The sequence below is a fragment of the Spinacia oleracea genome, chromosome 6 (genome assembly GCF_020520425.1).
Source record: "Spinacia oleracea cultivar Varoflay chromosome 6, BTI_SOV_V1, whole genome shotgun sequence".
Taxonomy (NCBI): Eukaryota; Viridiplantae; Streptophyta; class Magnoliopsida; order Caryophyllales; family Amaranthaceae; genus Spinacia; species Spinacia oleracea.
The window spans coordinates 3,743,561-3,759,526 of record NC_079492.1 but is presented as its reverse complement, the minus strand read 5'-3'; the positions used below and the strand labels follow the sequence as shown (position 1 = coordinate 3,759,526).

The window sequence follows — 15,966 nt, the reverse complement described above, 5'->3', positions numbered from 1 at the left end:
TACGAGTCATACGTAAGACTATGAGTAACATGTTGAGGCCGTTATTTCCAATAATTGTCATAGAAGTACATAACATGGGTATATGAAGAGAGAAAGTAAGTTGCTTTGACCAAAAATCAAATACGATTGACATATATACTCTGTTCTTGACAGGGCCTGGCCTACTTGATTCCGGAGAGGTCTAAAGGGACCCTATTATTTTGCAAAAAAATTGTTAAATTGATATTGAGGTAATTAATTACACTTAAAATAGTTAAAATGTATATAATTAACCTATAATAATGACGATGAAATACCTTAGCTTAATGGTTGCTTAATTTATATTTCACCCAGGATTTGAATCCTCACAATAGGACATTTTTTACAATTTTATTTGTCATTCGTTAATCCTCTAAATTCTTCAATTTTGTTTGTTTTTCTCTTTGTAAGTCGTTTTTTCTTCTTCACTTTTTATACTTTTTGTTTCTGTAATGAGATAAACAAAAACTCTATATTTAGATTCAAATAAGGATTCACAATACCATTACGGAGTATTTTGTTAAAATAAAAGTTCAAAACATTTACAACAATGCCACGTTACGATTTTATCTTTTCTTAATCGTTATAGAAAAAACATTATTCCTCGAAACAGGTTGGCCTAACAAAAAGCTTCAAATAGACAAATTAATACTTCAATTGTTTAAGGAGTAATCCCAAACACCAAGGCAAAGAATTGGGAATACCTTGACTACCACGACAATCCAACAAACAATCCCCTTAAATCCTTAATTACACCGCAAATTCCCTAATCCTTAATCCTCTCCTTTTATTCTTCCCTATTAAAATTAATTAAATAAAATAAATAAATAAAAAGATCAAACCACGAAATTTCCATATAAATATCCACAAAACCCTTTTCCAATCCTTTTGATTACTCTTTTTGATTGCGACGTCCCACATAGAGTTCTTCATTCAAAAGCTGTTCCAATCGCAAATTCTTCCCTTTTCTTGTTCTGGGTAATTTTCAATTTTTATAATTGATGTTCTTTGGATTATTTGATTGTTGATACTTCTTTGTAAATGTCTTTGAATTACTTTATGTTGATATTTTTCCTACTTTTGTTTGATCTTTTTGCAGATATCAATTCGACACCTTTGAGTGCTAATATGGCTAAAAACTCGTTCAAATTCGAGCACCCTCTTGGTTTGTTTACAATTCATTGATTTGGGGTTTTTCTTCTTCCTTAAAATTTTGGTGTTTTTGGTGTAATTTGAATGTTTTATGATGTGTTGTGATCATTTTTAGTGAATTATGCATCTGGGTAGTTTCTATTTATGAATGTTGGTAGCAATTATGTTCAATTATGTCTTAGTTATTGTATTAAATACATAATTGGATTAGGGTTTTGATTACAAAGATACATTTCTTGCACTTTAACAAAATGTAGTCAAGATCTTCTTGTTTGATGGATTGTTGTGGGATTGGGAGTTATGGTTGATGATGCCCTGCCTCTTGTATTATTTCATAAATGAACCTGATTTTGGGGCTTTCTTTGGTAATGAATGGTGGTGGAATGTTTACTTGAATATGACTGATTCCTTGCGCAAATTCGGTACGAAATCTGAGTATATACTTAAGGAATAAGATAAACAATACTGAATTTGCCCTTTTCTTGAAGGAATGTCCTTAAATAAATATAGAGGTATGATGAATATACTGTTTGAATTGACATTGATGAATTACATTCATAAGTCTTGTAAACTTTGGAAAGACAGGAGTTAAGATTTTCAATTGAAATTAGGCAGCTTGCTTATTTGATGAACACATTTCCTCTGCTTTTTTCACCGGGGTTTGCACGTTAGTGTAAAGTTTTTCAAGGTTATTTATGTTGCTTGGAAAAGTTTGAGATGAATGTGTTATCTGATGTGTATACTGAAGGTTACTGCTTCTTTCAAACAATGTTAAAAATATGTGGTGTAGCCTTAATTACTTCCATGTTTGATGTACTAAATTAGTCAATCTATTAGATTGTAACGTTGTTCTCCATTACGACTCCTGTTTTTCTCTTGAGAATGTAAGCACGAATTGAAGCCCGTTTTTTTTGTATCTTTCCAGAAAAGAGACAAGCAGAATCTTCTCGTATCAGGGAGAAATATCCTGATAGAATTCCTGTAAGACAGTTTTGTTTGCTGAATTGATTCTGATTATAACAAGACAAGCAGTTTTGGGGTATGATATTTTCTCAACTTCTTGAGAAATTCTCACCTAGTTGACCAATTTGTGCAGGTGATTGTGGAGAGGGCTGAAAAGACTGATATTCCCGACATTGATAAGAAAAAGTTAGTCCCATTTCTGGCAGTTCCTTAATTGCAGCCCCCATTATTTAACGCGGATTAGTTCTAAAACTAAGGTGTTTTAGTTTAGATAGAACAAAGAAGTGCACTTTTTCTCAAATTTAGAAAGATTTATCTAGCTAGTGATTTATGTCAGAAATCCCTAATCTTGTAAATTCTTGCAGGTACCTCGTCCCAGCTGATTTGACCGTTGGTCAGTTTGTGTATGTGGTGAGGAAGAGAGTGAATCTGAGTGCCGAGAAAGCCATCTTCGTATTTGTCAAAAACATTTTACCTCCCACTGGTAAGTTGGAATGATATAGGCTCTGTTTGTTTCAACGGAAAACATTTTGAAAGGAAAATGATTTTCCATGGAAAATAATTTTGCCAAATAATTTTCAAGGGAACATATCAAGTGTAAATAGTTTTCCTTTGTTTGTTTCCTTTCAAAAAAAACATAGAAGTGAAAATGAGAGGAGAAAAGGGAAGTTGGTTTCCCTTAGAGAAAAGTTGTTTTCTGCCATTGGGAAAATTGCTTTCCACGTTTAACAAAACAAACAAAGGAAATGAAAGGTGTTTTCCGCCAAAACAAACAGAGCCTTAGTATTGAAATTGTTATGCAAATTTTTGTTTCTGAAAATGTTTGCAACTTTGGTTGTTTGGTTTTGCTACAGCCGCTTTACTGTCAACAATTTACGAGGACAATAAGGATGAAGATGGGTTTCTTTACATGACTTACAGCGGCGAGAATGTGTTCGGATTGAGGTGCACTACTTACTGATGCGTGCGTAAATAAGCATGGACTCATTCATGGTTGACATAAACTAGAAATGTAAATGTTCTGATGCTCATAATAACTATCATACTACTGTTTCTTAGAATCTCAATTTGTGTTGCTAACAATCAGTCTTGATTCTGTTTATATAATTAACTACATATTTTGAAGATGTTGGTTGTTCAGATTGCGTAGTTTACTGGCTAAGTATTCTCTTTAGTTTGATGCTTTGTTGCTAATCATGTTCATCTTTTTGTATAATACTCTGTTCCTTTACATGCTAAAGAGTAAAGACGTACTACCACCGTTTTAAAACGATCTTTATACTTTCAGTTTTAGTCCGTTTCGTGATGTTATTTACAATTGTTTTATTCTATTTTGGGGTATGAAAATTTATTACCTTCTCTTTCTTACCCCACAATTTTTTTTTCAATTTTCCACTCACTTTCCCTTATTTTATTCATTTTTTTCTTACACTCACCCACCTTTTTACACATTTCTCTTACTTCATCCATATTTTTTTTAAATTCAACCAACTTTTTCATTTTTGTCTTAATATTTGTGCAAATAGTAATCGTAAAGATATTTATAAAACGGAGATAGTATGTAAAGCACAGGAGAGAAGCGAATAATCCGTTATATAGACAGGGGGAGGAAAAAGAACACGATTCCTCGAGGTTTTTTGAGTCATATTCAGGTGATGAGTCACTTGATTCAATTTAAGTTATGATTTCCCAATAAACCTTTGAGATACATACAAAAACATCATTCATAAGCTAATTTCTCACAAAGGAAAACAGAAGAAAAACCATAAACATAGGAATAACAGATAAAAAGATTGATTTTGTCACTCGGGAGGAGGATTCTTCTTAACACCTTGTTGTTTCCCCAACTTGATTCCCACCATGGCCGCAACCTTAGCCCCGAATCCACCCAAAAACGCCGTCTTCTTCTTCTTCGTCTCCACCTTTTCCGTTGGTTTCGCTTCATCCATTGCCCCGAAACCTCCTTCACCCCATTGATCAGCCCACGTTGGCGCCTCCGAAGCCATAATAACACTACTCTTATGAATGAAACAAGAAGTTTTCGGTTACCTTAATGAAGAAAGAAAGAGTGAGATTTGAGGGTAGATTTGTGCTAGCTTGCTCTGGTTACAAGAAAACTAAGAGAGGGTAATCTGGTTTTTAGATTTCTTAGGAATAATATATGGTTGGATTAGGATTTAGGCATGTGGGTTTGGTTCTTTTATGGTGCTTTCAACATCTTTTCAGTGGACATTAGACAAGCCAACTTACTTTTATTCACTTGTAGCTTTTCCTTCTTGTTAAGCAAAGTCTTATTGCCAACTAGCCAAGGATGTAAATGAGCCGAGATTCTAGATAAACTACCCGGGTTCAGACTCAGCCAATCACTATTTATACTTTTCTTCATTTTTTTTTTGTCCAAATCATTCTTCATGAGTCGAGATTCTCGATAAACTACTCGGGTTCGAACTTGGCCTGTAATTTTTTATATTTTTCTTTCATCTTTGTTGTCCAAATCTTTCTTCCTAATTTGGAAGGTCTTGCAATTATTTGCTAGTTTTGTAATGTGTATCCTTTCTATTTGTTGATCTTAATACCACAATGGTGGAAACAGATAGTTTTAGTTAACATCTTCAAAAAGATTAATCTATTTTTATCACTTTTTTCTTTACTATTCTATTATTTGGTTAGGTAAGATGAATGATCCAATTGGATCAAACTTGACAGGCCAAGCCCCTTATGGAATTCTCACCTCTACACACATATTAGTACACTATACCGAGGTCCTTGGCCAAAACTACTAGTGCAAGTTTCCGGCATAACTCAATAATGCCACTAACACTCATCTGAGTGTTTATGGTTCCAAACAACCTTATATATAATCTTCGAAGTAGTTGAGTTTAATTACATAGGAACTAGCCGTATATGGTCCATATAACCCCGAATAATTTAGTCGATATGCACACACAAAAATTAAGTTATGAACATAATTGTTCAGAGTGTGGAATAAGAACATCTGACTTGTGAGATTGTATTCTTCTACTGTGATCGCCGGCTGGGATCTGCACAATAGAATGGATTAACTAGCCTCGGGGTGATTCGAAAATCCCCCTTCGAAGCTAAACTAAGATTTCCGAGAGTGTTCAGAGAATAGCTAAGTGATAAATGAGTTGTGGGTCATGACAATAAATGAGGTCCTTCTTATATAGACGGGCAGTCTGTACGGACGTGTGGACAAGCCTTTTGTTCGTAGGTGATCTGTCTGATAGTGACCTCTCTATGGGATCTAACGATGTGGCATGATCGTTTTAGCCGGTAGGAGTGTGAGATTAGGCAGTAAGGCCTATAAGTATCAGCTTAACCTCTAGATGACTTTTGCCTACGAGAGTCTTGCCGGTAAACCGGTAGGACACCCCGTACAAGGATATTTTAGGTATTAGACCTTACTCGATGGAAGTTGTTGAGTTTGGTTATTAAGAAATAGCCCGAAAATGATTCAATATCTTTGGCTACCATAAATATAATGTTATAAAAATGTCTAAAACATAATTTAACAAGAATTAGAAGAAGAAATACATGGAAAGGGAAAGGAGGGAAAAGCAAAAAAGAAAAAGATGCAAAGTGAGAGAATTACTTCAAGGAATGGGAAAATCTAGAGCTTTAAGATATTCAAAGCCCATATTCAGCAAGATTTCATGTTCTACTATGGAACATATTTTCAACCTTTTAAAGCTTAGCTTTTAATGAGTAGATAGTTGGCTGGTAGGTCCTTGGTAAATATGAGTGTGGGATGGGCTGGGCCGGGCTTCATGTCACATTCATATGCCTTGGGCCTGAACAGGCCCAGTCCACACCAAATCCACTTAATTCATATTGGGCCAAAATTTTCAAAAGGACAGTCCACGTGCCCAATCGTGCCTAAGCACAATTTCACTCAGTTTAACGTTGTCGACTTGTCGTGTTATATCTTGTCGTATTTTTTCGAGAAACGCAGACCAAACATGACCCACAACTTCGTATTCATGTCGGGACGGGCTTTTCATGTTATGTCATGCCGTGCCTTGGGCCGCACTGGCACGGTGCTACCTTTAGTACTTGGTTGCCCTTCAGTAATATGCTTATGGATAAAGGGAGAAGTGGATGTAAACTCGGGATTCACGAAGACATGCTTGGGCCGTAGAAATCGTGTTCGTTTTCATTGCTCTCTCACTCACCAAACTATGGCTGAAAAACCTCACTCATTATATCTACAATCTCGTATGCAACCACTCAGACAACAGGTATAATAGATGATTCTACGAACAAGTATAATCAAGATTTTATTCTCAAATTTCATTTAAAGTGCTTATATTAAATATATAGGTGTGGAGTAACTAAATAAGCATTCATCAACAATATTTATCTATTACTCCGTAATAACTTTCACAGCTTGATTCAAATGTAAAGGTTTTCGCTAGTCAAGCAAAAAGTATAAATCGTAAGACCATATTTGAGTCGGAGAAAAAGATTCTACAATTTGAATCGCGATTTCAATAACCATGTTTCTCGAGCCGTAGAAATCATATCCGTTTTCATTGCTCTCTCACTCACCAAACTATGGCTGAAAAACCTCACTCATTATATCTACAATCTCGTATGCAACCACTCAGACAACAGGTACAATAGAAGATTCTACGAACAAGTATAATCAAGATTTTATTCTCAAATTTCATTTAAAGTGCTTATATTAAATATATAGTTATGGAATAACTAAATAAGCATTCATCAACAATATTTATCTTTTACTCCGTAATAACTTTCACAGCTTGATTCAAATGTAAAGGTTTTCGCTAGTCAAGCAAAAAACATAAATCGTAAGACCATATTTGAGTCTTAGAAGAAGATTCTACGATTTGAATCGTGATTTCATTAACCATGTTTCTCGAGCCGTAGAAATCATATCCGTTTTCATTGCTCTCTCACTCACCAAACCATGGCTGAAAAGTCTCACTCGTTATATCTACAATCTCGTATGCAACAACTCAGACAACAAGTACAATATAAGATTCTATGAATAAGTATAATCAAGATTTTACTCTCAAATTTTATTTAAAGTGCTTATATTAAATATATAGTTGTGGAGTAACTAAATAAGCATTCATCAACAATATTTATCTATTACTCTGTAATAACTTTCACAGCTTGATTCAAATGTAAAGGTTTTCGCTAGTCAAGTAAAAAAATATATATAAATCGTAAGACCATATTTGAGTCGTAGAAGAAGATTCTACGATTTGAATCGCGATTTCAATAACCATGCTTCTCGAGCCGTAGATATCATATCCATTTTCATTGCTCTCTCACTCACCAAACTATGGCTGAAAAATCTCACTCGTGATCTCTACAATTTCGTATGCAACAACTCAAACAACAAGTATAATATAAGATTCTACGAATAGTATAATCAAGATTTACTATCAAATTTCATTTAAAGTGCTTAGATTAAATGTATAGTTGTCGGAGTAACTAAAATGCTTATATTAAATATATAGTTGTGGAGTAACTAAATAATCATCAACAATATTTATCTTTTACTCCGTAATAACTTTCACAGCTTGATTCAAATGTAAAGGTTTTCGCTAGTCAAGAAAAAAAAAATATAGAATCGTAAGACCATATTTGAGTCGTAGAAGAAGATTTTACGATTTGAATCGCGATTTTAATAACCATGCTTCTCGAGCCGTAGAAATCATTGCTCTCTCACTCAGCAGACTATGGCTGAAAAACCTCACTCGTTATATCTACAATCTCGTATGCAATAACTCAGACAACAAAGATTAAATTAGCAGCAAACTACACTACAATTATATACCTACCTTTCCTCTTATCTATCTATCAATCTACTTGACTTTCCTTACTGATTTAGATTTCTTCATTTTACTGCTTTTACTACTGTCAATACTTTCCCAACTGTATCCACTTGGGATACCAAACGGGTCTGAAATCAACGCCTCTGGACACGGACATTGCTGCTGCGTCTTGTTAGATGATCGACTGCTGCTGTTACTCCGTCTAAGCCACGAAGAAGATGAAGATGGTGCAGGCTTGGTGTGCCATTCTCGTTCTCGTTCTCGTTCTCGTTCTTCAGAAGAAGAACAATTCCCGTTTCCCAAGAATCTGGGACTCGATAATGGAGTGTAGAAAGACTCGGTTGGTTGTAGCTCTACGAATTTTGCAAATGTGACTACTACTCTTACTGTTGGTACCACGGGAATTGCTATCTGCAACATCAGGAAAAACAGTAAAAAAACGGGTTAGTGTCAAGGTTTACGACTAAGTAATAAGGAGTAGTCTAGAACTCTAGATTAGAGTTGCCAAAATCTGACAAGACACGAACCGGACACGAAAAAAAAGTAAAAAATGGGTTAGTGTCGAGGTTTACGACTCGTTTAATTAAATGGGTCAACACGATACGACACGTTTAATTGAATGGGTTGGGTTAGTGTTGAGATTCTCAACACGAAACTGACACAACTTAAACCATTTAAGAGAAAAATAGCCAATAATTTAATGTATTGGGTTATAAACCTTATAATGGAGCCAATTTTATCGAACAAACATGACAACACGACACGAACCGGACACGATAAAATCGGGTTAGTGTCTAGAGTTTCCGACACGATTAGTTAAACAGGTCAACGTGACACGACACGTTTATTAATTGGGTCGGTTAGTGTTGAGGTTTTCCAACCCGTTTATATTCGACACGAACACGAACACAACTCGACACGTTTGCCAGCTCTAGTCTAGATGGCAGAACAATAGAGGAAGAGGACCACTAGATATAGGTATATACAGCAAAAGATGCATTATCTGGGTTGTTGAGATTGGTACCACCAAGAAACAAACCAAAAGGAGTTCATAAACATCAATGTTCATTATATCCGTGATACCTCAACTACAAAAGTTCTGAGTCTTTCAACTTAAATCAAGTAAAAGAGAGATTAGGTAAATTACCCTAAAAAAACTCCCATCCTTTTCAAAATAACTTGCTTATTGCATAATGACAGCAAAATGCAGTTAGAGAGCATCTACACATACACAACCAGCTAAAACTGACTCCTCAACATGAACAACCCTATATTTTGCTGGGTTCTGACTCTTCATTTCACATTAAGTATCAGTGTGGGACCCTAGACACTCGGACATGGTATGGACACTTCGAGTTTTTGACACTTGATTTTAGGCCAAAATCAAGGAAGATTTTCACAAAATAACATAGTTGGTCACTTGGGCATGTACTCGTGTCTGACAAGAGTGTTCAGCCAACTAACATAGGTTTAAGGCTAAATTAGCATGCAAAATGCATTGAGGAAAGGGCAATTAGGCAGTACTCCACACAATCCACACTCCCAAAAATGGCACTTCACTGCCCAAACCCGAGACGGGGTGACTTGATCAACACAGGGAACAATAAACCACGCAAACATACACACACACACACACACACACATAAAACTCTAGTCCTTAATCACTAAACAAACAGGTTTGGCTTCGAATAAATGTTTGCAAGTTTTCATGTTACGGTGTGAAATGAAGAGTCCGAGTAACATATTTAAGGAGTATCAAACATACACATTTGGATTCCAATAGATGTTTGCAAGTTTTCATGTTATGGTGTGAAATGAAGAGTTCGAGTAACATATTTAAGAAGTACTAAACATACAGGTTCGGCTTCCAATAAAAGTTTTCAAGTTACGTTGGTGTGAAATTAAGAGTCCGAGTAACATGTTTATGGATTACTGCTTTATATCTCAAAAGTGTCACACAAATCATTGAAGTTTATCTTACTTAATCCCTAGATCCAGCTTGAAGTTCAAGACATCTACTCTCACAACTCACAAGTCATGCCCCCAATACACCAACCTGGAAAACCAATCTCTAAAAAGGACATATTTCTGCATAGGGTTGTCCAAATAATTAGTACAAGCATATAGAATGTCACATGCCTACATCATTCCTTAATTTTGGTGGACTGCTATAGGTAAAGTTTCCTCCACTCCATCTCAATAATCAGAAATTCAGAACACACAGCAAGTACAATTAACAAATGGGCCCCACATGCTTAAGGGTGACCCACATGTTTAGGGGTCCTAAACCCGACATTAAAAAATACTATCAATGGTCCTACAAAATAAATTCCTTAATTATACTTTACAACTTTGATTTTATAAGGAGTAGTAGTTGTAAGTAGAATTTCAAAATCAAACGGTCACATTTCCAAGACGAAAACATTGGATCATGTGGACCCATTTGGATTACATAAAGCCTAAACAAAGTTTTGTTTTGATCCTTCCATATCAATTCATCCATTAACCCCACCATCAAAGCCAAATCATTCCCCCAAATCTCAACAATCTAAACATTGTAAAAAGTTCCAAACTTCAATTTTACCCTAAAAAGTCCCAAACTAACCCACATTTCCCAATTATCAATAAATTAATATTACTACTATATTCATAGATAAAGCAAACCAAGACTAGCACAAAAAGAACAAGGTCAAAAATCAGAAAGGATTTGTGTAAAATGCACACAAATTACTCTCCATATTTCCCAATTACCGAGTATAAAAGATATCCACGCACGCATGTTGATTATTTCTGTTGTACAACCGGTTATATTCACCGAGCAGGCAAATCTAGCAATAACAAACGAACAAAGGTTTTATAAAATAAGGTAGAATTTTATACCAAAATTAAGTGAGATGCCAAACATATCCTTTTTCTTTAGTAAAAGCACCAGGTAGAATTTTGGTACCCCCACATTTCCAAATTACAAGTAAATCAAAATATCTAAGTGACCAAAGCAAAAATAGAACAAAGTTAAAAATCAGGTACTATGAACAGCATAAATACCCCAGCTGCCCTTCGTCTTTACTGGAAAACCTGCCAAACCCCACATTTGACATTTCCCAATTATCAATAAATCTATTTTACTGTACTTTTAATGAACAAAGCAAGCAAGACCAACAATAAAACTGGAGTAAAAGAAAATCAGGCTAAGAGGAATTATGCAAAATACCAAAAGTGTCCTAATTGGGATTCTCTCTATTTTTCGTGTCTCCCATTCTCGTCTTCAAATTCTGACACCTAAGCTAGAAAAATAAATAAATTAATCCCTCTTTTTTCCCCTTCACGCATTTCAAACCGTCCATTCACCAAGAGAAACCCGATACTTGATGAAACTTGGCAACACACACAAACTATATACACCAATTGTCCACTTCCGGTGATTGGATCATTTGATTCAATCTCGAGTTATTTAATCTCGATCCTTAATGGAACTTGGCAACACACGCCAACTATACACCATCCGTTCACCAAGAAAACCCGATATTTGATGGAACTTGGCAACACACATAAACTATATACACCAATTGTCCACTTCCCGTGATTGGATCATTTGATTCAATCTCGAGTTATTTAATCCCGATCCTTAATGGAACTTGGCAACACATACCAACTACACACCAATTGTTCTCTTTTCGTGATTGGGTGATTTTGATTCAATCTCGAGTTATTTAATCTCGGTCCTTGATGGAACTTGGCAACACACACCGACCGTCCACTTTCCCTGATTGGATTGATTTATTCAATCTCGAGTTATTTAATTTTAGACATTACCCCTCTATCGAAAACTCAAACATTACACACCAATTGCTATATATACCCAAAACATCAAACAAAGCAAGAACAGGTTAATAAGATTGGTCAAATTCTTCAAGATTTTGGAGAGTGATTTATCATTCCTTGAAACAAAGAACAAAGCAAGAAACACTAGCAAAAGTTGTTCCTAAGTTAAAAATCAGGTAAATAATCATGTGAACAACTAAATAAACCCTTTACCTTTACAGAAAGAAACCAGAGAGGCAGATACTAATGACATGACACTGACAAAAACATGGCAACCCCAACATTTCCCAATCATCAATAAATCAAAATTAAAGCAACCAAAAACAAAAAATAAAACCAACAATATAAACTGACAAAGTTAAAAATTCAGCTTAAAATTAAAGTCAAATGCCGAAAATACCCTTTACCTTAACAGGAAAAGACCCCGGTGGAAACTTGGTGGTGAGCAACTCCCGCAACCTTCTCACGGCCTTGACTTTATTAGCTAAAATGTCAAGTAACGGCAAAACCTCCTCTGTTTTTAACGGAAAATCATCCGTTAACCACACCGTTGGCCGCAAACTCTTAACATACTCTTTCTCCTTTGTCTTAACCTCCGCCGCAGACGCAGACACCACCGGAATCCTCGCCGCCTCTCGCCGCCTCTCCACCACCGGTATCTTAGCTGACTCGTTCACTGTCGAACCTCGCCGCCTCTCCGGTACTGGTATTCTCGCTGTCTCATTCACTGTTGAACCTCGCCGTCTATCAACGGTCTCCGCCATAGGTAACCTTGCTGTCTCATTCACTGTCGAAGCTCGCCGCCTATCCGCTACCTTCGACGACGGCGCAAAATTTATATCAACACTCTTCCTCCCTACCGACACCCACTCTCTCTCCTCCTTAACAAAACTACTATGCCGCCGTTTATCTTCGTAATTAAACTCGAAATTCTCCGCCACTAAAAAATCGTCCTCTTCATCAAGCTCTAATGGAAGCACTTGTTCATCTCTTGAACTCACCCTCCTTGACCTAAAACTAAACACTACATTCTGAACGTCGTAAACTTTCGCCTTCCATTCTCCAACGCTTTCAATTTTATCCTGCCGTCGCCAATTTGTACGCGGAATTAGCTCCGCCTTGGTAACATCCATCCCTGGGCGGTACACGCTCGTTTGAGAGCAGAACGCCGCCACGTCTTCATCCGCCATTGGTGATCCGGCATTCTCAAAAGCGTCGAAGATTTTTCCGTCGTCGCGGTTGAGAACAATCAGAGAACCTTCTGGAATTTCTTTCTCGGCGTCACCATCGCCGAGGAATAGGAAGCTTTGATCAGCTCGTTGGATTTTCATTCCGTCGAATCCCGCCAGTGTTGTGTCGGCGCGTAGATTTCCGTCGCGCTTCCATATTCTGCAATTAGCAAGTAATTAAGCGTTATTAGTACCATATTTAAGTTTATTGCAATTTAAGTGTCAAATTAATGATAATTTAATGCTTGTTAATTAAACGTAGAGTAATTAAACCAAAATTAAAGGTTTCAATTCTGTAATCAACACGAAATTGAAGCTAAATTTGTAAAATAATTTTTAAAATTTTAAATTTGCTCAAATTTTCAAAATCAAATTACCAAAATCCATGAAAATTTACATATTAAGGACAATGTAGATTAAATTGATTAATTTTCTTAATTTGGTAATATTGTAGGCAGACTCCAGTGTTTTTCCTACTGCAAAACTCATGACAATTTTGGTAGATACTATGAATATTAATTAAGCATACAAATATAATTTCCTAAATCTTCGCTAAATTTCTGTGTACTGTGTCTAAATACATTGTGAGAGTGTGTAATCTTACGTTATAAAGCAAAACCTGTTGAAGGAATAAAAATGGCGGAAATATGAAGTTACCGGTAAGTATCAGAGGGAGCAAGTTTGCCAATGAAGGGAACAAAAGAGGATTCAAAATGGAATTGAATCTCAAGATAAAAATCTCTCATCCTTCTCAATACAGCAAGAAGTCTAGGAAGGCGGCGGCGCCACTTAGACCAAGCGGAGAGGTGGTGGTGTTGGACAAGGATTCGAGAAATTTCAACTTTCCGACGACACACAGCGTCTTGAAGCGGGTTCCACCCTGAGGAGTTCTGCAGTGACACGTCGGCCCCGGCGGAAGCGAGGAGTTGAGCGGAGACGGCGTCGTTTAAGCGGACAGCGAGGTGGAGGGGAGTATCCCGGAATGGAACGTCGTCGCGGCGGTCGAGGAGGGAGGAGATCTGATCGGAGATTTTCTCTTGGCGGAGTGAGTCGGACTCGGTGATGACTTTGGAGGGGTCAGCGAGTTTGGGGAGGGTGGAGAGGAGGCGGGTTAAGGTGTGGTGGTCGTGGAGTACGACGGCGTAGTGGGCGGGGCTGTGGGCGTAGTCTGATGGGTTGATGGGGTGGGATGAGGAGTGTGACGGTGGTGGTGGTTTTGACATTGTTGCAGAGAGGTTGGAGAAGGTGGAGGGTAGTTTTGTATTTTTGTGAGGAGAGAGAGAGAGAAGAAGAAGAAGACAAGACGGGAGGACAGAATGGAAGAAGAAGAAGAAGGGAGGAGGTGAAGGGGGGAAGCGGAGCGCGTCTTTTGTTGAGGGAGAAAGAGAGAGAATTCGGACGTCTTTGGATTTTATTTGTCTTTTTTGGATTTCTTTGAAAATGTGTCTTTTTGAATTTTCAATATAAAATTGAATATCGGGTCGGGCTGAAGTTACAGGTCAATGTACGGAGTATGTTTTTTTTGTACCGGTAAAATTTACTCCCGTTCTCAGAATATTTGAAACGGTTTGACTTTTTGCACTATTCACATCATTCATTTTTCCTCTATTTTATTTCAAGTATATGAAAAATATATAATATATTGTTGGCTTCATCTTAATATATATTTTCAAAATATTACTATATTTTATAAGTTTTTATAATATGTACGGAGTAGTTAAATATATTGATGGTCAAAGTTGTGCATTGGCAAACGTGTCCAGTCAAAACGTTGTGAGTATTCCGAGATGTAGGGAGTAATTCATTGATAGTAGATTCATAAGTTTATACACATTTGTAAGGGAGATATTTTTCAATATTGTGATCCTTGAATGGACATTGCATTGTAGAATGTTTCTCGTATTGATTGAAATGATGTACTATATAGTGTTGTTTGTTACTTGTTGTTTGGCTTCACTATTCAAATCATACGAACTAAGTAGAGATGGCCAACGTGGTAGGTTGGATTGGTCTTGGGTGGGTTTGGTGTATCGGTGATAATTCATACGGCCCGCTTCAGTTGAACTCATGGTGAATCGAGTTGTGGGTTGTGTCGGAAAATATGGACACAGTACATGATGGGTAGGGATGGCAGTGGGTAATGGACCCGACCCGGATCCGTGGATCCAGATCCATTTTCAACGGATCTGGATCCTCAATTTTTGGACCCGACGGATCCGGGTAGGATATGGATCCTTGGTTTTAAAAACGGATCTGGATCGGGTCCTAAGTCATTACCCGGATCCAGATCCGTTTACCCGTTTGTATAAAAAAAATATATAAAAATATAAAAGTAAAGACTTAAGACTTGTAGTATTATTGAAGTTTTTGAACTTTTAGTATTATTTATGTTGGATTTGTTAAATTTTATTTTAGTAAATGCTTGTATGGAAAAATAGCTTTGTTATTAAAGTTTTATTAAACTATGTTTTAAGGTTAAAATGAAAATTAGTTTCGTTTGATGAAAAAATAAGTTAGGATCCGTTTTGGATCCGTTTTGGACCCGGATCCGTAGGATCCGTCGGATCTGGATCTGGATCCTCAATTTAATTACCCAGCGGATCCGGGTAGGATCTGGATCCTTGCCTAAAAAACGGGTCTGGATCTGGATCCTAGAGGATCCGGTTCAGATCCTGGCAACGATGGATCCGATTAGTTTGGTGGGTTACAACAAGTTTTGAGGCTTGGTGTGACTCTGATGGGTCAGGTGGGTTAAGTGGATTTTGTGGGTTTAGACGAGCTTTAAGAGCTGATGTGGGTCAAATACTCAAATGGATTTGGACGATAACTTAAGCGTTAAAAATTTTATATGAACTTAAATTAATTAATTTTTATGTCATTCACGTACTCACTTAAATATGGTTAAGGTATATTTAAACAATAAAATTAAAATTTATTAGCATTTTAAATATACA

The 15,966-nt window shown here is 36.6% G+C and overlaps 2 protein-coding genes across 3 annotated transcripts; one reads left to right on the top strand and one right to left on the bottom strand.

Annotated features, from left to right (window-relative positions):
* The first annotated feature begins 750 nt into the window (after positions 1-750).
* LOC110799715 (autophagy-related protein 8C-like) lies at positions 751-3,260 on the top strand. The gene is made up of 6 exons (XM_022004990.2): positions 751-996; positions 1,118-1,183; positions 2,096-2,151; positions 2,267-2,319; positions 2,499-2,617; positions 2,988-3,260. Exons 2-6 carry the CDS (start codon positions 1,147-1,149, stop codon positions 3,092-3,094), a joined length of 372 nt encoding a protein of 123 aa, XP_021860682.1. The 5' UTR covers positions 751-996; positions 1,118-1,146; the 3' UTR covers positions 3,095-3,260.
* A 4,345-nt stretch (positions 3,261-7,605) lies between these two features.
* On the bottom strand, positions 7,606-14,449 carry LOC110799710 (uncharacterized). 2 transcript variants are annotated; one of them, XM_022004985.2, is made up of 3 exons: positions 13,670-14,446; positions 12,191-13,172; positions 7,606-8,372 (listed from the first exon to the last, which is right to left on the bottom strand). In XM_022004985.2, exons 1-3 carry the CDS (start codon positions 14,233-14,235, stop codon positions 7,992-7,994), a joined length of 1,929 nt encoding a protein of 642 aa, XP_021860677.2. In that variant the 5' UTR covers positions 14,236-14,446; the 3' UTR covers positions 7,606-7,991. The 2 variants fall into 2 exon arrangements, with proteins under 2 accessions (XP_021860677.2, XP_056687044.1); XM_056831066.1 differs by lacking the exon at positions 7,606-8,372 and adding an exon at positions 8,390-11,036 and having other exon boundaries at positions 13,670-14,449.
* Positions 14,450-15,966: the final 1,517 nt, after the last annotated feature.

Bases quoted from the DNA above. Each gene is read 5' to 3' on its own strand.
- LOC110799715 (XM_022004990.2), top strand. From the start codon at position 1,147: ATGGCTAAAAACTCGTTCAAATTCGAGCACCCTCTTG. The intron at 2,152-2,266 runs GTAAGACAGTTT...CAATTTGTGCAG, and splicing joins AATATCCTGATAGAATTCCT to GTGATTGTGGAGAGGGCTGA. The intron at 2,618-2,987 runs GTAAGTTGGAAT...GTTTTGCTACAG, and splicing joins AAACATTTTACCTCCCACTG to CCGCTTTACTGTCAACAATT.
- LOC110799710 (XM_022004985.2), bottom strand. From the start codon at position 14,235: ATGTCAAAACCACCACCACCGTCACACTCCTCATCCCACCCCATCAAC. The intron at 13,173-13,669 runs GTAACTTCATAT...TGCTAATTGCAG, and splicing joins GCTCCCTCTGATACTTACCG to AATATGGAAGCGCGACGGAA. The intron at 8,373-12,190 runs GTAAAGGGTATT...CTGATGTTGCAG, and splicing joins CGGGGTCTTTTCCTGTTAAG to ATAGCAATTCCCGTGGTACC.